This window comes from Sipha flava, unplaced genomic scaffold (assembly GCF_003268045.1).
Source record: "Sipha flava isolate LNK unplaced genomic scaffold, YSA_version1 119_pilon_pilon, whole genome shotgun sequence".
Classification (NCBI taxonomy): Eukaryota; Metazoa; Arthropoda; class Insecta; order Hemiptera; family Aphididae; genus Sipha; species Sipha flava.
This window is the reverse complement of record NW_020271745.1, coordinates 321722-344022: the sequence shown is the minus strand read 5'-3', so window position 1 is coordinate 344022 and position 22301 is coordinate 321722. Positions and strand designations below refer to the sequence as shown.

At 37.4% G+C, this 22301-nt stretch overlaps 1 protein-coding gene across 1 annotated transcript in view; it reads left to right on the top strand.

Moving 5' to 3' along the window:
- The window catches only part of LOC112693884, a 55455-nt gene that overhangs the window by 3200 nt on the left and 29954 nt on the right, over positions 1–22301 (top strand). Inside the window, exon 2 of the mRNA XM_025569139.1 lies at positions 19686–19889. Within this exon, the coding sequence (XP_025424924.1) occupies positions 19758–19889 (132 nt within the window). The 5' untranslated portion in view covers positions 19686–19757. The remainder of the gene's footprint in view (positions 1–19685; positions 19890–22301) is intronic.

The window sequence follows — 22301 nt, the reverse complement described above, 5'->3', positions numbered from 1 at the left end:
AAAAATAAATATAAATAAAACGTTATTTCATTATGCCCATCATCCGCACGTAATAGGTACAAAAATCATACAAATTAAATTGGACGTATTTAAAACGTACATGCCACTGACGTCGAATTCCTGTTGCAAGCACAACGAGCCTACTCGGGGAATAAGTAGGTTGAACGAAAAACACAATGTTTTTACCCGGCAATTCTTTACGAAGTAGGTTGTCGGTCGCAGAAACAAAAATGCACACAATAATAGTAATTTAATTAAATCACTTGATCGATTTATTATTATTCTTTTTTCACATTTTTTTTTTTTATTTTTAGAATGATTTTTTCATTCCGAACAACGATCCTTTATTTCGTCAGTCGAATAGTACAGCCGGTACTCGGGTGGGTGACCTATTCGGCATTTTAGCGATATGTCGAGTGCTGTATTTATGCGAGTTAAAAACTTTAATAGCTTGAAAAAGTATTGATTCGAACGAAAACGAAATAAAAAAAAAAAACTCAATTTTAATCGAATGTGCTATAAAACATTTTATTTTTTGAAATGAACAGTCAATATTTGAAATCATTTATCAATAATACTATTTCAACGCTTTAAAATGGTAATCATTATGTCTTCTTGGTTTTTCTTTTCGACGTTTTAAATATCGAACGGGGTGTAAAATACAAAGTTCAAATAAAATAATTAAATAAATAAATAAAATTAAAAAAAATTACATTTGATATATTCAATTTAAATAGATAAAGCAAAACGTAATATCTGACCATCAATTACGAATTACAAAATATGTAGGTTTCGATTACAATATTGAAAGTCATCGCGCAAATTATTATTATATTACTTTTTTTTATATACTGAAAAAAATGACTACACTCATATCTAGATTGAAATAACTCATCGTGTTGTTTCACTTTGTTATTTTTTTCCAATTGAAATACTTCACAGCGAAATTAGCTGTCGAATAACATTTTCGAGACCCTTCAGCGGCGCGTTATCATTTGTACACATCTTATGAATCGCAACGTAACCGAGTTTTTCCGGAGTACGTAATGTAAAACACGTACACAATTGAAAATCAAAATAAAAAAAGAAGCAAAACGTGAAACCAAGTACAACCCAAGTCACCAAAGGTTAATGTTTTGTTAGATATGGATTTTTAACAATTTTTCCGTAAAAATATTATGTTTAATATTAAACCGTCGTGTAACGTTTTTGAAGAAATGTTTATATTTCGTTTGGCTCATGGGGTACGAGAAACGGGTAAGCAGGTTAGAAAGAAACCCTACGTAATTCACGTGTAACCTTTCGATCCCAACGAGCGTGGACAATTTTTATTTTTTTAATCGTCTAAGTTTAGCGTGGAAGCGAATTTACTTTTTTTGATTTTTACCCGAAGAGAAGTTTTTTCTTTTTTGCGGGGGAGGTTGAGCGTTAAACCCGGATCCACGGGGCCAATTATAGACATCTAACTGACTTCGGTTCAAGTTTCGACCGGTGGACTGATTTCCGCGAACCGGTCTAACGAACCGCCGGCGACCCCAAAACCAGTGGCGTAGTTATGGGGGGAGGTAAGGGGCTTACACCCCAATGGATTTTTTTTTAATGATATTTTTAATTATTATTAATATTTACATATTATAATAAAATTATATTTTCATTTTACTATAGTTAGGTATATATTACAAATTGAGAAACAAAATAATTTTCATTAAATACGAGACATAATAATAATATCATTTTAAATGTAATATTATTATTAAGGATCTCGTATTTACTAAAGAATCACAGCCGGATTAAACATTTATGGGCACCTAGGCAATTACAATTTTGGACCCTACAAAATTATTTTTTACATACATCTTTAACATTACTATCCGATAATTGAAATAAATAGCTTTAATAATAACCAATTATTATTAATAAATAAAATCATGTTTATTATATTTTTTATTCGCAAGAAAAATTAATTAATTATTATATTATTTCTATTTTTTTCTAAATAATTTTATTATTATTACTGCATATAACAACTACAACTTAATATATATTATATTTCATAATGACTATTGTCCCGTAAATTCGTAAATAAAATACAGGTATTATTAAATAAAAAAAAATAAATATAGTTTTCCGTTTTCACAGGGCGCCTCTTAAATGATTGAGGCCCTAAGGCGGACGCCCACTCCGCCAAACGGGTAATCCAGCACTGCTAAGAATATTATGAATTGACTCTTAAACACTCCCCCCCCCCCAGAAAACAATTGTATCTACGCCACTGCCAAAACGGTCGATGATGTCACCACGTCTTGTACACATGTACGATTATGTGTACACACACGGCGGAAGAGACGGTCACGGCGAATCGCGCGCTCGGTGATCGTAATCGTGAACGCAAAACGACGACTGCAACGTTACAACGACGATAGTAATGATTGCGTTTTCCGACGGAGGTAAAATAAAAACGCGAGCTCATATCAATCGGGTTTTATTTCATTTTTTCATTTCTTCATCTCTCCCTCTCAATATTATTTAACCGTCTCCCAACCCCGCCGGCAAGGGTCGTAAACAAATAAAAATACGAAAACCCGAACCGCTACCGTTCCGTACTTTCCGTCTGCCGTTTTCCACGCGTGATACGTCGAGTGCACCGCAGTGCCGGATTTATCGAGGGTGTAGGGAGTGCGATGCATCGGGGCCTCAAGCCCTATAGGGTCTCTAAAATCAAAATCGAAAATTGAAAATTGTGTCATTATCTTTTTAATTTACATATTAATTATGTATTTAAATTTGGTTGTTTTTAGTTTTTTAGTCATTTAATACATCAACACGATTAGAGCCATGGGTTGAGCAAATTTTTTTTTTTTTCAAGAGGACTCCGACGCGAACGTGTTCACGCAACGTATTGTATCGTTGGCCGCGGCGGAAAACGTATAGAAATAATTGCCACCGGGTCAACCGGGTCGCCGTTCACACACGATTGTCGTACTCGTTTTACTATTATATTTCAACAACAACCGTATTGTTACGGTCGTCCGTCTGTAATTTTCACGTGCGCGTTTTTCTCTCTCTCTCTGTCTTCCTAACCCGGTACACGCACGTCGATAAACAGGAGAAACGGTCTTTTTCGCGTTTCGATTATTTCCCACAGAACAAAATAATACCAGAAGACATCGATAACACGGTCGGGCGCATCATACACATACGTATCGGCCGGCACACGTAATACATTACGACGTTATCCCGTACGGCTGTAATTATTGTTGCCGGTGCGTGTACACGTGTACCGTACAGGTGCGTGTAGTGTTTTGTACGCGTTCCGCTTTAAATCCTCTTGCGGACGACCGACGGATGTGATAATGGCGAAGACCGACGGATGCGATAATGGCGAAGTACCGTTCAACGGGTTTTGCATGTGACGTGATACTTGATTCCTATTATTTTCCAACTCTTCTCTCGCCGTGTGTTCACGGGGCCACGGCGGTCGGGTACTTTCCGTTGCATTAGTACGCGCGACATTTTCACGAGTAAATTCGTTTTGCCAACCGTCGGGTTCGATCGCATCGTCGTCCGGTCATTCGGATGGTACGCGATTGTAATGGTATACATTATTTCACCACGCGATGGCATACTATTCAAGTGGAGGAGGTGGAGAAAACGGTCACGTTTTATATGGAAACGATATCGTAGCGTAAGGTTTAATTGATCGACACTCGTACGCAGGTTTCAGGGCGATAAAAATATAGAAAATCCATTGACTGACGTCATACATTTTACACTGGCGAATACCACTCTAATCGCCTCGTGACACTTTCCGTTTTCCATCAATGCGTCGTATAGATTTTTTTTCGGATCGTGTGATCATAGTTATTGATTATGATGTTAATATATCAATCGGTGACGATGTGCAACGCTATCTAATCGAAAACGTGAAAAAAGTTTATTCGTCGCAGTGTTTGTTTTACGTTCTTCTTTTCTTGACAAATGAGTTTAATTAAAAAATATGTGTATACATTGATTTTCCTGTAGTCGTTCGATGTAGAAAAAATCCAATCTAATCATCGATTTGGGCAGCGGACGAGATTGTGAACACAACGGAGTATTAAACAATTAACCGTCGATTAACTCGCCGCCCCAGAAAAAGTAGCCGGGCGGTATTTACTCTTTTCGGACGCCTCGGTTTACACGTTTCTCTCGGTGTTAGACACGAAATTGAAATCGAAAGCAAACCATGAGAAAATAGAGAAGAACGCTCGCAAATACGTACGCGATGCGTCGATGAAATCGGAAACGTGAGATCAATACGAACTTATCGCGGTCAAATCCTGTTCGAACCCTACGAGCGCATCTTAACCGTAGTAGAAAAAAATTAATTCAAAAACACGACGAGAGGACGGGCGAGAAGGGTCGTCCGCAAAAAGAATAACACGTCAACTTCGACGGTTCGTTCATCCGCGGCTTCAGCTGACGTTCTAGTGCCGTGTAATGGGCAATCGCACGCGCATAAACACTAATTAACGGTGTGCGGTGCGCGATCGGTGAGGACAAACGGAACCGAAGGAAAAAATGAAAAAACAAAACCGTCAAACCGATCAAACGCGATCGGTTGGAAAGAGATCGGCCACGATGGGAGATCGAATCCGCAGCCGATCGTGTCGTCTGGTGAATAATTACCTAGCGATAATGACGGTGTTGATGGTACACTGCGTGTCACGCGAGACGACGTCGCATCGCACAAGAACCACATGCGCAACAAATAATGAATTGAAACGAAGGGCGAAAAAAAAATCTGCTAACGGATTGATCGACGTGTGCTGACGGTATCACTCGGGCGACGCGATGTTATCGTTACGGCCCATCGATTCCTGCCGGTGGTTTTTACTGCGCGCATATTGCACGTGTACGGTTTGTTTGTTTTTTTAATTTCGGTCCCCTCCCCTCTCCCCCCCCCCCCCCCAATCATCACGGCGTATTATTCCGTGTACGTTTATCTATGTGTATACAGTTTTTTCGGTTTTTTTTTTTATGTTTACATAACGTATACACGTTCTTTCCGACGCGTAACTGGTTCGAACGAGTTAGAGAAGTTCGAGCAGGTCATCGGAGGAAAAACAGTACGGTAAACAAAACAAAAGAGGAGAGAAAAAAAATAAATAAGGAAAACACCGGAATATACTGTCGTTACGGGCACGCGTTTCCTTAATTAGAACATTGCTAGTATTACGTTCGGTATGGTCTGTATCGGTGCGCTCGCGGTAACCATGTAAAATTATTATTATTTTTTATTATTATTGTTATTATTCAGACGTATATAAATGACGGCCACATCGATTGCGCCCGCGGACCGTTACAGTCGCACGCGAGATTGCGTACCCAAGAACGTCATGTGAAACGTTTAGCTGGTGTGCACCTCGTACCGGGTTGTTACCCGTGTTTGGTATTTAAGTGTTCACTATCGCCGATCAGTTACGTTACGTCCGGAGACAAGATTTCGAAACACGTCTCCGGACGTGGGTGCTGTTTTATCTCGCCGATGATGATATCATTATTACTACCGCAAACAAAAATCGTGTGCAGGCGGAAAACAAAAATCTTAGGGACGACCGCTCACGGAAAGAGCAAGACCGCGTTAGTCATCCTTAGTCGTTTTCGCAAGAAACGAATCGAAAACAATTGGTTTTCGTGAGGCGCCATACTGCCTGAACAAAACAAAAATCAGTTTTGAGACGTTATTCGACGTAGAAGAAAATTAAAATAAAATATTTTAAAATGTAATAAGAATAAATTATTAATTCATCCGTTGAATAAAAATACAATTCTATTAATGTAATTTTATCTTAATCGTGCGAACTGCTTTCCGACGAAAGTAAATTTCAAAACCATACGCTAGCGGTTTTAGTATTTAAATTCCATCGTAATGCATTTCTTTGCTGATTCCTTCCCACAACTTGTCTTGAACAATTTTATTCCTCGACATTAAAACCATAAAACCATATGTGTGGTCTCATTTCTACTGAACTATGATTTCTCCGTCACAAGACATTATGTTTTAGAATAAAGAAATATTGTTAAAAATTAAATACTTAATAAGGAAAATAGACTCAAACCTTGTTTCCAATTCAGTTGTGACAGACGAAAAACGTGGACACTAGTGACAGTCATGACTGATTGTGTTTAAAGCAAAAATACGTTTTATTTTTCCTTTGCCTTATCAGTGTACGTATGCAATGTAATTTCCTACGTTCTTTTATCAATAAGACAGTGTTAGACTAACATTGCCTAACACAGATTTGCTTCTTTGATATGCGGCCGACCTAAGGCTGTGCTGGTTAACCGCCACGAATGCGTCGACGTCGTGTTCTTCGTTTACATACAATGAAGTTACGACAACGCCCATTAAACCGTTCGGATATGCGACTGAAAACGGGATCATACATTAACGTATAAAGTAAATAATTTGATGCAAATTAAAAATTATTAAACGGTTAACACTCGTAAATTAGTATAATGTAGTAAAATCGGAGTGTACTTGTAAAGTTGAATTGAAATTTCATCGTCAGTTATGTACGGAAATTCGATAAAATCGCGACTGGACATGGAAGAATAAAGGGAGGAACGAATATTTTTTTCGTGTACAGTCGGGATTTTAACGATTACGCGCGTGCCGACGATGAATTCTGAATTCGAAACCAGTCGTACATAACAAATAAAATCAAACCCCGGGATAAGCATTTGTTTATTTACGTAGACTATTGGTTTATTAAATTATTTATGTAAAATGGATCGGAACGAAAGGATCGCTTCGAATCAACCAGCGCGCGTCGTCCGCGATATAAACCGCGTTAATACTCGTTGTACGATAATAATAATTCAACGCGTTTTACACACGTTTGGGCGCGATCGAGTGTGTCCGCGAACGTAAACCGTCACACGGCAATGCTTTCCGCGTGCGCGTAAAGAGTTGTGTACCGTTCAGAACGGATCGTAACGCACAAATACGTGTTCACACTCTGTATACGTTTGTCTTAATATTGATCATCAACATCGTGATTGTTCCCCCGTCTTGCTCCACTTGCGACTCAGCAGTACCGCTGTCGGAAGAGTTCTAGCCAGCTAACCTAGCTTTGTCGGCGAACCGGTAAACGCGGCCGAGCTTCTCGCAGAGGTAAGCTTCCGAACGCATCGTCTAGGCCAGGGATGGCCACGACGAGGCTCTTAGATCGATTTTATGCAGTTCAGGAAACCAAGTTTAAATTAAAACGAATAAACGTAATTCCATTACAAGAACCGTTAGACGTCGTTTTCACCGGAAACCTAACAGAAAAAAAACGAACACTCGAAAAAGCACTTCTTACAAATAATTCTTCTAACAACGTTAATAATAATGTCAATAACAGTTATAAACATATATATATATATATATATATATATCCGTAGTAAAACATCTTCATTTTATAAACACCTCTTAACATTATGACTTGTTTCGAATTAGCGTTATAGATTTGCGGCTCCCGGATTCACGGTTAGTGTCCGCCCCTGGTCCAGGCCATCGGCACACCGCAAATCACGGCCGAAACCACCCTTATCCGCAGTTGCGGATGCGTAAAACGATAACCCGACCGGTCTTGCACACGTGCAACGGTACTCGGTTTCAACGTCGTCCGATATTCACCGTTTCCATTTTCCACCCCGGGTTTAGCCTGTGCAACGTAGAATTAAATCGAACGTAATACAGACGTGCTGCCCGCGTACCTCCAGTCGGCGCGCGCGGCATCCGGATCCTCCGATTTTCGCACAGTCGTCGGACATACGAATTGTTTTCGCCGCGTACAGGAACGTGTTCCCCGTAACGGGTCGAGTGCGTGCGTTTGATTATGCATTCGTTTTCCGTGCGCACGCGAACGCGTACACGGCACGACAACCGTTGTAACTCATGGCGACGCACGTCATACTGCTGCATACATGTACATACGTACAGGGGCGGACTGGTCGGGGAGGCTAACCTAACCTAGTTAGGGGCGATCGGTTACCGAGCCCTAAATAGCGTCATGACAAGGGAAAACATGCAAGTGTTGGACGGAGGGTTCTTTTCTTTTTCTTTTTTTTTTTTTTTTTTTTGTTGAAATCTGGCGATAACCGTCCTCGGTTTAGATTAAGATTAAAAAAAATTTCATGAGATTAATTGATTTGATTGCATCGATTTCGTTTTGCATATTTCGCGTGTTTCGTGCGTGATTGTAGTTTTATGCGCGTGCATTTGTTTTGCCCCTCGCATTTTCACATTCGCAGCCACACGATGTCGATAAAATTAAGAGCGGTCGTTAAAACCAAAAATAAAATTGCACACTCGTTAACACTCGTTATATATATATATATATATATAGATAAATCCAAACGATGGAAATGAACACTTGACGGAATTACGGGAACCGATCAATGTTCGTTCGTATTATTTTTACGTGTAAAACCGTCCCAGTACTTGTGTCAAGTGATTTTTTTTTTTTTAATTATTATTCGTAACTTTAAAACGTCTAAGATTAAAACACGGATTAGGACTCGTTTACAGATATACGTAAACAAGCGTAAAGATATTTTTAAAACCAATGGTTCACTTTTGTACCGCGACATTCGAGAAATTTTTACATGATTTAAAATGAAATATTTTCGATTTAATCACAAGTGCATATTTAAAATTAAACGCATGTTTATATTTTTTATAGCGTATCACAGAATTTTTAAGATCATGTTTTGAGGATTTTTCGCGCGTATAAATCCGTTCCCTGGTCATTACAATTTGAAAAAAAAAAAAAATTAAAAACCATGTATGCTCTTATGCAAAATGTTATGTTGAAATACCATAGTTCGAACACCGTTCATTTATCACGAAGACATCTGAATTAAGATGAACTGAGCGCTGTTAACCAAAAATATTTACTAGCCAAACCTATATATTTACTAATTACTTATTATTTACTAACAACTTATATTAATAAGATAGGTCCAGTTGATTAATTCCCCCCCCCACCGGGCTCCTCGATATCCAGTCCGCCCGTGTGTGTATGTTACAGTTAAAGTATAGAATTCCGTTATTTTATGAAATAAATAGGTAGTGAATTACCTAAGAATGTTAGTTAAAGTATGAAATCATACATGACAATTATACTTCAATCGAATGAGATGGAAAGATGTAGTGAAAATGATGTGGAAGAGCTAGGAAAAGGAAATAATTGGAAGGTGCGAGCAGCTGACCGAAATGGGTGGAAGGCTGAATGTATGCTGGAATGGTCCTAGAGGCCTCTAACACACACACAAAAAAAAAATTATACTTTAATTAGTTATTGCATATAATATCTAGTTATTCTATACAATTTTAGTTTGATACACGTTAAAGTATAAGATACATAAAAAATATAAATTTTACTATAAAATTTGATTTATTTTAAATTTCATTCATTATTTATTCGTACGTGCAATACAAATTGTAAAGACGGACGAACCAACACTGAACGCGTGTGACTAAGACTATTACTAAACTTTAAACCATACCAATTTTATTAACAACCTTAATGATAATGCATGTACACGATAAACGTACACCGATAAGCAGTCACCGACAACAAGAACGTCAGTCACACACATTTTTTTTATTGATATTTTTTGATACATTTATTCAAATGCTTCAAAATCAGTGCCACAAGTTAACCACATTAGTATGAAATATTATGCAAAATAGTACACAAGTCAATAAAATATAATACATACAAGGTAACGACTAACGAGAATTTACAATTAAACGATGTCTCGTACACTGATATAATATTATATCATAAACCTTAACGATAAAAGAGTATATTAAATTGAATTCGCCTGTTTTTTTCTTTTTTCAATTTCTGGGGGGGGGGGGCATGTCCCCCTAAAGCCGTCACTGCGTTATAGGTTGGCGCGTCAACGATATCGCGATTCTAACCGAGTTCGTTTTCCGGAGTTGCTCCGCTGCGCGTGTTACGGTGTTCGAAATAATTCGAACAACAAGTCGTGAACTGTGCCGCGAATACTGTAAACCGTGAACACACGGTGATCGGGCTGCGTTCAATCGTGACCTGTTTCGGTCGTCGAATATCCCGTAAACACGCGGCGGCTCACGTGTAAAATCGATGACAACAATTAAAAAAAAAAAAATTTCTCATTTTTCCATCCCGAAATGACATCATTCGCGAACGATATGTGCACCGATGTTCGCCGGTGCTATTTTTATAGCAATCGATTTTACTAGAAAAACCCACGTACCCGTGGTATGAATTCGTTTATGGTGTTTTTCGGTGCACACGAAACGTAAACGAATCGTTGTAATGGGAATGAACGTGTGGACATTACAAACTAAATACGTAGGTAATTGAACACGCCAGGGCTCTAAAATCTCGCCGAGTGATTTACATTGAAAAACCTGATCACGCGGGGAAACATATTAAGCACAAAATGCATAATAACGATCTACAGATAAATAAACATCCGCGGTCACTGTTCCGGGATTTTAATTTTCGGAGAAAGTATTCGTAATGTGGTCCAGCAGGTGTAATTCGTCGGACTAAAAATGTAAACAAAGAAAACGGAGCAGTGTTACAATCGCCGCGGCGGAGTACACTGTACTGTAACGCTTTGATAATTATGGTTTTAGAAGCGAACAAGGGTTCAGCATTGGCCATCTGCAGTACATCCGTATAAATATATTAATTTATTTGGAATAAAAATAAATTTTAACACTACGAACGCTATCGTTCGATACCATGAGTGGTATTATTATAAAGCCTCGGTCGGTTGAGGCTACCGATTCAATCATTTTTAACTTAATTGCATAGTCTTATACTGTAATTGCTAGCCGTAGCTAATATTTCTATACGTTTTGATTACGTTTATTTCGTTTAAACCGTTTAATTTATTTTTAAAAAAAAATGTAGATCTTATTTAATTACGGCTGTAATTATTTTTCTAACACTAATAAATTTTACATAAAAAAAAAAAAAAATGCATAACAATAGCGGTTATTTAATCTATCTATTTTTTTTATCTTTTTTTAATCCCACGATTATTTCAATTATTAAATCTTCTGCGTTTTTACTTTTTAACATTGAATCCGCACAAATCGGGTATCGTATAGTGCAACAAAATAACAGTATAGGTTATAATTCGTTTTTTGAAGATTTTTTTTTTTTTCTTCCAACATGGGAAAGTGATGACCGCTAGTGCCAGTCATGATTTAATTAGAACATGAATTAAGAATCGATAAACACAAAAGTAATTCGAATTATGATTTCGCGGACTACTTTTTGATTGAAACGTACGAACTGGTCGTGTCAACGGAACGCGCAATGCGTTGAAACGTTTATTTTCAGTTTATATTTTATTCAGGCTTCATTAACCGTGTCCAGACTGTTTGGAATCCGGTGTCCATCGTGATGTTGTAGCGCATTGTGAATAATTAAAGGACCCATAATGTGTACAATATATGTCCAGCCGTCAACGCCGACGAATACTCGGCTTAGCGCTTTTGTTCGGAGATCGTAACGGTACGCGGTATTCACGTGCAACCCGTATAGTGCTCCAAATACGCAAGAAATTACATTATTCAAATGTGCAATCATTTAAACAGCAGAATAATATTAATAAATTATTGTAAAACGTGAATCGAAAACACATGCGGCGAACACAGTTCGGTAGAGAGTAAAAACGTCCACCTTGGAATCGGCCCAATAACGATTGTTACAACCGCGCATTGTGTTATAGTACACTCGGACGAATCGCAATCGACCGATTTTAATCCGTCGAAAATCGGTAGTTGTAGTGGCATTTATAATCGTCGTACTATAACCGAATGCGAAACATTTAAAAAACGTGTTGATCTGCATCGTCATTGTTGCCGCTGTTCGGTGCCCCACGTGCTGCAGTGTTGGACAATTAAAAACTGAGCTCAACGGTAAATGTTTTTCCATTGGAAATTGAATAATTGTCCGCGCAGTCGTTCGACCGAAAACAGTAAACACTCGGTAAACGTACTCGGGAGCGACGGCGAGAATAATAGAGTGTCTACCGGAGAACATCTCATTGTAACGGTTCAAATACTCTCTCTCCTCGGACTGTGTAAGCGCGTCGTTTTTAAATAATCATTTCGGACCGTTGAAATTTGTTTCTTCTAACTTTTCGTTTATCTACAAAAATCTAGGGGAGCGGGGCGAGGAGAATTCTATGGGCGGTTCGGATCGACACTCGACGGTCAGTTTTCGGACATAACGTCGAGTGTACACCAATACGCTCGTATTATTGTAATTATTATGCGAGCGCGGCGACCGATTTTTTGTAGGCGCGTACAGGAATACTGTACTCACCATAGGTGCAATTAAGGGGCGCAATAGGGTTTTTAGCACCCCTGAATTCAAATGTAGCACTCCTATTTTTTTCCATGTATATATAATCCATATTAATTACAGTTAAATACCGTTTTATTTTATTTTCATCAATTTCAGCAACCCCAATATTTGGGCTCTAGTTATGGGTTATAGACCCCAATATTTGGGGTCTAGTTATGGCATTACGGTTATTGGGCATCTATTTATGATGCTTACACGTGCCACACACACACGCGATTACCATTTCGGTATTTTGTTTTTCGCGCGCGTATGTAGAGCATCGGCAACTTAAGTTCGCGCCATTGGACACGTCGTTGTTTTCCGTGTCAACGCTGTTTCGAACCGATAAAAAAAATCAAAGAAGAATACACGTCGCTGTTTTATACGTGATTTTTTTTTTCGTTTTATTTCCATTTCCGATAGCCCGCGTAACGCTTATTCACGGCGGATCGCACCTGCACCGCACGCGCGCGCTGAGTTATGCGTGACGCAAAGGATCTCGTCTGTTTTATTGTTGTTACGTTTTCGCGGCTCGAAGTTTGTGAATCGTCTCATTGAAGGGTCGTACGGGTTTCACACATTTCGAAGGTCACGGGGTGTCAGGGAGGCGCGAAACGTTGATAAGAATTGTATTTTCCTCCATTTCCGAACATTCCGTCACATCCCGTTGGATCGGTTTAAAATCTTCTATCCGAACCGCGGACAAATTATTAATCTTTTAACAAACAATAACATTTCAACTCTCTCGTTCGACGTTTAAGTTGAACGCGAGGACGGTTCCTTTGAAAACCGTGAAATCGAACATTTCGAAGTGCATTAACCAATCGACGGTTAATATAATCTGCAGTGGCAGTAGCGCGACCAAAGAGTTAGTCCAATCCTTTCGGCACGTCCTGTCGCCGCGTCCTGCAGACCGAATCGTACACGATTCCCGCGAGAACGAACGTTGACAGCTGGTGCGCGCGTCGGCCGAAACGTATCGGAGCAGAAACCTTTCGCGTGGATCAGGTCGCACGCGAAAACGCGAATGTTACGAAATCCCGTTGCAAAAGGCCATCACGTAGCCATTCCGATTGATGCGGATGCGGTGGACGTGAATAAATCCGTTTCATACCTTTAAGGCGAACGCTTACCGTGAAAAGTCGGCGGTAAAAGCCCTCCGTAAACAGTGCCGTAACCGGACCAATCGAGACCCGTTATCATTGTAAATTTTTCAATAGCGATTGAAAAAGTTTAACCCTTAGAAGGGGAAAGTGTTTTTTTACATTCCAAAATTTGAACGGAACACGGCACTGATCACCTGAACGAGCACGATAGTTCATTATCGAAATTTACTCTAAAATATTATTTATACCAAAGAGTGTTAAACGATTCAACGCAGTTGAACAATTTCAACGTAGTTCTCCTCTACCCGTACTGTTGTATGTAACACTCGAGTTATGTTTTCGGCCCCGGAAACTATTGGTTTACAGAACTCACAACCGTTAAAAACGTTTCGTATGAAATCAGTTGAACGATAAAAACAATATATTCGCGGGCACACATTGTTTTCATGACGATTTCTTATTTGCGCTGCGATATTTACAATGGTTTTAACGTAACCCAGTGGTTGGACCTCTTGCGGTCCGGGGCCTGCGTGCAACTCACACTGCCCACCCGGTTTTCACGGCACTGCGCGTGGAACACGCTCGACGTACGGAAGCGGTGCCGGATTATCTATTAGGCGGAGTAGACGCCCGCCTTAGGGCCTCACTCATATAAGGGGCCCTCCGGAAAAGGAAACTATATTTTTTTTTTTTTTTAATAATACCTGTATTTTATTTAGGAGTTTACGAGACAATAGTCATTACGAAATATAATATTTATCAAATTGTAGGTATTATACACAGTAATAATAATAAAATTATTTTGAAAAAAATAAAAATAATACAGTGATTACTTAATTTTTCTCGCAAATAAAAATATTTAATAAACACGATTTTATTTATTAATAATAGTTGGTTATTATTAAAGCTGTTTATTGGATAGTCATGTTATAGATGCATGTAAAAAATGATTTTGTAGAGCCCAAAATTTGAATTGTCTTGTGGCACACAAATGTTTAATCCGGCACTGTACGGGGCACATTAATCGTCCAACCCGGTGTCGCGAACACGATGCGCGTGCGGAAAAATCCGTTCGGTATAGTATTAGGAAATTCTAATCCCGGTCATATTTATACCGCAATAGGAAATAAACTAACATAAAAATGTTTAATCATAAAACAACATATTTTCTTTAATTATTATTATTATTATTATAGCTAAATGTATAGAAGAGAAATAACGGACCAATAAAGGGGTTCTTCCGTGGTGGTCGTGCGACTCAACTACTACGGATACATATGCGTTATTTGAATCGTTACTTTTATAAAAAATTATATTTTTGTGTCTATACGTACGATTCGATCGGCGTATATCACACACAGGACGGGAGCGAATCGCTGCGCGTACGATCGTGACGGCGACGATGCGCACGTAGCCAACGGTCCTGTTTGCATGTGTTTCAATGTTGCCGCCGAAGTGCCCCAAGGCATTCGACCGGTGTCTAAAGGTACGGTTTCCTAGGCGCGGATAGTTTGAACTATGACTAGTTTCGTTGACATAAAAATCGCATCGGCTCCAAACACATTTTCCGTGTTTTGTAGTAGTACTTAAAATTTTGCAGAGTAACGACGTCTGTTGAACCATACGATTTCGGTACGTCCGAAATCGCGTGCATTGTGAACAATAACAAAACCATTTGCTCGAAGAGAAGGAGGAAGAAGATAAAAAAAAAAATTTTTTTCTAATTTTTATTCAAAAAAACTTTCGACGTAATAGTATGCTTTTGATATTATACAGTATTACGATTAATATAGTAACCATAGGTGTGCGCACGGGGGTGGCCGGGTGGGCCGCGGCCCCCCCTGCGGACTGGCTTTTTCTTTAATAAATGTATATCTATACTATACAAGATAGCGAACATTATTAAATTTTACATGAATAAAGTGAAGCCCGTTTTAATCTTATAGTATAGAACTGATATCTGTGAATAAATGTGATAAAATTATTAGTTATTAATCAGACTAATCAGAACTCGCATATAATATAAAAATTGAAGATGTAATTGATACATTCAAAAACTTTCCTCCCGTGGACAAAAGGATGGAGTTGTAAATAGTATAATAATATGTAAATAAGGATTTCTTAGATATAAATTGTGTAAGTTTAAATAGTATTTATTTTTATATTTGCATATTGAATTAAATAAATAATTTATAAAATTTAAAATATTTAATTATACTAGTAGCCTTTAGTACAAGAATCATTGGTTCACTTTTTTAAGGGGCCCCTCCTGCGGACAAAGTCTGCGCACGCCTATGATAGTAACGATTGCATATAAATTTTGCGACAAAAACCGTACTTTTGACAACTGTCACGATACCACTGGTTTCGTCGCGGTTCAAATTCAGTCGCGAGCCACAGCCGCGCTTCGGAAACCAATCTATGTATAGGCATAACGTGTAAACATCGTTGCTGTTACAGCCTCGTCTAGGTTAGGTTAGGACTGACACTTTGGTTAGGTTAAGTTTGGTTTTTTTAGCTTTGATTTGGACTGACCAGCCGCGCCTATGAAATCGTAGCTTAACGGTCGTGCAAATGAACGCGTGTTCCGGTCATCGTCATCGGCAACTTTTCGTTCGCCGTTATCGCTACGCCCCCGCACCTCTTGAAACATCGCTGTTTCGTTCTCGGGCCGCCGGTACGAACCGAATAAGAATAAAGAAACACCGTAATATTATTTTTCCACCGTCGAACAAAATACGTTTATAGTGAAAGGGGGTCGGCTGACCCGTGGTTAATGTTTGTTGACCTAACCTAACCTTACGGACTAGTCGCGGTTACTATTAAGACCGGAGCAAACGTCCCCGTTGTCACTCTTCCATCGACGCCACCAGTAAAACGTCTCTGTACCGGACTCCGGTGCGAGACGAAATCCTCCACGACTTAAAATAAATGTTTTCAACTATAGTTACGAATTAACTTAAACACACTCATTATGTGATCGTATTGTAATTTTTTTAAATTTTTTTTTTTTTTTTTGTTACACGGTACAAGTTTACAATCCAATGTCAAGTCTCCGACCCACAGTTATCTCACCACGAATCTGCCCCCGGTTATAGCAATGAATGAATGTTCGTAAGATTCAGCCGTGCTGAAACACAACATCATACGTTTATGTGCGATCCCTGTCTCGAACGCGGAAATCCAATCGATGCCATTCGATCGTCTTATTTGCAATGGTTCTTTTTCTTCTACTTTTTTTTTTTTTTTTTCAATAAATTCTTCGAACCTAACAGAATTCGTGGACACGACAATATGTAGGCGGTACCTACGCGAACGATTCCGATGACTATAATCCGACGATTACAGAGATTTCGCTACGGTCGGTGACTTCTGCCAACGTACAATGATATATTGTACGTACAGTGACAAACGCCTGGCCTAAATTTTTTGACACATAGAATTGAAAAAAATAAACCGTCTTAAGCCGTCATAAAAAAAAATCTTTGACAAAACAGATGTAAATATCGACTAATATTACGTTATTGTGGAAGTAAATGCTTGGTTTTTTTTATTTTTATTTTTTTAATTGAGTTCCGATTTTTTTTCTTAACGATTTCCACTGAAAACACGCGTGTGGGAAGTAGGACGGAGGCGAAAAATCGTTCTTAAAAATTTACCAACGACAATAAACAATTGAAGTATGTAACAACGTGTAAACGCGGCATTTTTTCGATTCGAAGCACTTCGCTCTCGATGGTGTTCACGTGTTTTGTTCGGCGATCGCTTCGTTATTACTGTGTCTGCGAGTGTTGTGCACGCGCGCATATTTAAAAAATACTGGAGTGGTAACCACCACCTGTTCGTCGGCGAAAAAAAACATTTTTCCGATTATTTGTTAATAACCAGACTATGGTTTACTCGAGCCGATAAATTGCGAAACGATACAGACATAATGATGCGAGGAAAAATGCGCAGTGGTAATCTCGAGAAAAGGATCGGCGAGAGAAAAAAAAAAGACACGAGTACCGTATATACAGTTACGGAGTGAAGATCTTTAGTCTCGAGATGTAACACGAACTGTGATACCATTATTATGGACTATGTGCGTTACAGTAAACGACTCTAAGCTCCGATCGAGTTATTATTATTCTTGTTAGCCGTAGTTCTATGCAGATCCACGATTAAGATGAGCAGCGAACCTTAAACGAAAAATAAATAAAAGGCTCATGACACGAATACGCATCGTGGGCTCTGCGCGTCTGGTCAGGAGTCGAAAACAAAAAATAATATCACGGGTACATAAATCATTACGAACTGTACACGCCATGACAACACACCGGTACCGCCCACACGCAGGTGCGCTTAAGCAAATTCACGACTATTTTTCGGAATTGAAATTCTACGCGCTACAGATGATAAATCCGAGTCTGTTGAATATCTGTAATATTACGAGTACTTATATATACGTATATTATTCTTATAAGCATCGTTTAATAAGTTCGCCGTAGCTTTAGTTTTAGATTTATAATTAAAAGTGTCTCGTCACTGGAACATAATATCCGTAAGATATAAATATAGCATTTACCAGGACAGCACTTGCTCCAAACGAGTGGTTGATAACAATACTTTTGCGATAGCAGTTATTGTTCGTTCGAATCGACGAGTTTGTTTCGAAATCATCAAACACAATCAAAACGCTCGGAGGAGGAACACGCAAAGACCTTCGCTAAAATAATGAGATGTATTGTAGGCGCGTGAAGAATTGATTAATTAGGCGTCCAAAGGCGTTAAACGAAACAAGTAGAACAATTATTGACCACTGGTGCGATCAATAAATGTAATTATTAATTTTTTTTTTTTTTTTTTTATCTATAATGTATGAAAAGATATGAAAAGCAACATCGAATTGTTGGACTCAATTATTCTACGATCAGTGTACGTCCTATTGTTACACGACGTATGAATGAATTGCGCACGCTTAAGCGAGAACCGCTGCGAGACGATTTTACTTACCAATGTTATTGGATAATTATTACTGTGTTACTAATTCATTGAGCTCTTCATATTATTTAAACCTATATAACTGTATGCCTATGCATGCGATCGTATTGACCGTATTGGCTTTCTAAGTTCTAGATTGCAAAACACATTATGGCAGTGGCGGTTCGACCTTTTTGTTCTCGACTCGCGTGTAATATTTTTACACAACACGAATCAAATGTATTTATCATTCGAATTTAATTATATGAAATTAGACTTTAAACTCGATGTCTGATATCATAGGTAGGTTTGAGTATAGTTGGCTTTTAAAAATCGTGCGCTTTGTTAATAGTTCTGAAATAAATATTTAAAATATATTTTTGTTTTCTCCTGAGTGATCAGTCCAAATACAGTATACTCCAAGACTTTTTAATGTGTATACATTGGTCATATTTTTATAACTTTTTACATAGGTATTAATTTTACGAACAAATGTTTGAATAGTTTAGAGTCGTATGACGCGTACTATTATTTTTGCACACTAAAAAATCTAGTGCTTACCAACACACCAAAGAATAGTTGTTCTGTCAAATATAAACCTACTCGCAAACCACTGTTTTTCGAACATCGCATTATCGCGAAAATGTAAACGTTCTCTCTTAATTATTTAACATTTGTCATCAAAGTAACTGAAAATGTGAAAGTTTAAACATTTGGAAATGAAAAAAAAAACTACTATTATTTGTAGAAATACTTACATGGACGTAATATTTTGTTTAAATACAACGTTTGAGTTTCACTAAAAAAAAAAAAAAAAAAAAAAAATACAAAAAGTAGTTTAAAAAGTTTATAGCGACAGCCATCAAACGCTAATGGATAATATACTCATCGCAACGGACTTGTGTCATTAAGCTCTCGCCGATTTTCTCGCGCATATCGACTAAGATTTATTTCGTAGATCATAATTACATAGCGCGTCATAAAATCAGTAAACGGTAAATGCTGGAACCAGAAATGTTTTGAAGGAAATACATTATCGTATTCAGTAGGTGTGTTATAAACATTATTAGCTGTCGCAATTCAGACGTTTCTGACTGTACACCGATATAAATAAAAATTGTTCGAAACGGGAACGCCATCAGCAACGTCGTCATATGCCAAAAATGAACGAAACGAACGTAATACGAACAGTAACGTTAATAAATGATTTCTTTTTTTCCAGTGACCGGAAACCGAAAACGACCGTCGGATGTCTGTGCAACGGTCGTGAAGCTACACCGGGGGTTTTGTCGTGATGACCGTACGGGCGCTGTCGCGCGCGATCCTTCTGGCCGCCTTGGTCGCCGCGACTTGTCGGGGTGACGAAACGACGAGCGACTATTCCATAGCTGCCACCACCGACCGGCCGGAGATAACCGAAGACGAGGTAAGAACCGAGGATCGCGTATGCAAATCACCTAGATCACATTATTAAAACCCAGTGTGTCGGTGCATATCTTAATAAATGTTTACCCGATAGCATTGCGACCAAAAGCTAAATACCAAGAAACAAAATCTATGCCTTCTATCTGCCGAATATATCTCTTTTTTTGTAGTTTTCAGCTTCGATAAAAATGAACTCATTAATTCTGTACAATGGCTGCACTCAAAATAACAAACCATTCACTAAATTATAAGTCTTAAAATCTAGAACAATTAAAAAAAATTATGTTGATGTCTGTTCATTTACAAATTATGCAAAAACAATTTTCAATTAGAGTTCAGACTTTATTTCCACTTGACGATGGTCGCACGATCGGAAAATTGAACATACATTTCAAATAGATCTTTATTAAAGTCTGGAACCATTGCAAATCGTTTCGATTCTTAAAAATGTAAAATATCGATCCCGGTTTTAGTCAAACACGATTTTAACCGGTTCCGGCTCATTATATGTTATAACTTCGAATAAACTATATAATATTCATTATAATGTGAATATTACTATTTCCTATTAAAAATATCTTAATTCTATTACAAAAGCATACAGCTATTTTAAATTCCAAATAAAAGTATAGACAAAAGAAAATTTAGGAATTGAATTACGTATCAAATCCAAACGTTCACAAACTGATTACCTTCTGATACACATTAAATTCAAATATAATCAGAATATACAAGTGCTTCTTTTATTTTTTATATTAAAACATGCTCCGTAAGTTATGTACAACGCGTTAACGCTTTCAACTAGACGTGATTTCCGCACTTAAGTAATTTTTATAATCATTAACTTGGTCTGAAAATGATAATTTGAAGAGGATTACACGCGTGCAAACAATTGACATTTTAAAAATTATAATGAAAAATAATAAATAGAAAATATGTATGTCAAATATACGGACGTTTATTGTCGAACTAATAAATTGTAAAGCCACATTCTATTGTATAATAATACTGACAAAACGTATCGTTACGCTTATAATTATTTACAATGACGTAACCGTGGAACAGAAAAACCAAGCGTATAAAAATGTAAAAAATATTTTTGCGTTTCGAGTATTCCAAAACGGTGTAATATTACAATCGTCTAATTATATACTTTAAACGAAGTGTAAAATGTTTGGCTAAAGTTATGGATAATTTTATACTTAGAAGCGAGTGTGTGTGTGTGTGTGTGTGTGGTTGAGCGTAGAGAATTTTATCAATTACACGATATTGATCAGCGGGCAGCGGCCACTTAATATTATAATTAGTTGTACGATTCAATGAGAATTGTACGAATACCAAAAGAAATCGCACGTGAAATGATATAGTTCAAATATTTAGCGAATTTCACATTTTTTTAACATTCCCGGCAAATCAATGAATTCAAAGCTAATTGCCAGTCGGCCCTGATTAGATCACGCATAGTATTCAACTGTCAGTAGTCATTGGATTTTTGTCGAGAAAAACGTTCTGAAACACGGGCACAATTGAATACTGATATCATGCGATTGCAACGATGATTAGCATCACTTAAGCATTACGTACAATCGAAACTTTAAGGAAAAATATTGTTGTCTAAACGACATAGTGTTGAAGATCGTGTGCCTTCTTCTGTGGTTTAAAGATGAAACAACTAATTGCTTCTATGCGATCTTGGAAAATTCAATGTGCGCGGCAGAGTTGGGGCAAAAACAAATCAAAATAATGAATAAAAAATAAAAGCCTGAATAACTAATTTATTTATGAATAAAGAATAATTTTTTATTTTGAATAATTGTGGTGTACTGAATAAAGAATAAAATTATTCTGAATAGTTTTATTCGTTAATAAAACAATTATTCAGAATAAATTTATTCGTTAAAATCATGAATGATATTAAATATAAAAGTATAATTAATTTATTTTTGTCAATTATTATATATATTAATATGTATTACCTTTATATATATTATTTAAGTCTAAATAATAAGTATATTATCACTATACATCGTTATTTTGGATTTAAATTTATTATTTATATGGTCATAGGGAATAACGAATAACAAATAACTAAATAATGAATAAAATATAGTAAATAAAAATCTCCGAATAATGAATAACGAATAATAATACAAATTAAAATAATGAATAAAAATAAAAATCAATAATAAAATTAAGAATTAATCAATGAAGAACAATTTTTTATTCAAATAATCAATCGATTAATATTTTATTCGAATAATGCCCAAATCTGGTACGCGGATCGCGTTAATGTCGAGTCAATTGTTAGTCGAGACTGATACTGGAAAACGTATACTTATGTCGTAGTACTTGGTAGTGCATTTTATTTGAACAAAAAAATACACGAAAACAATGGTTTTCTAGTTGCATCGAA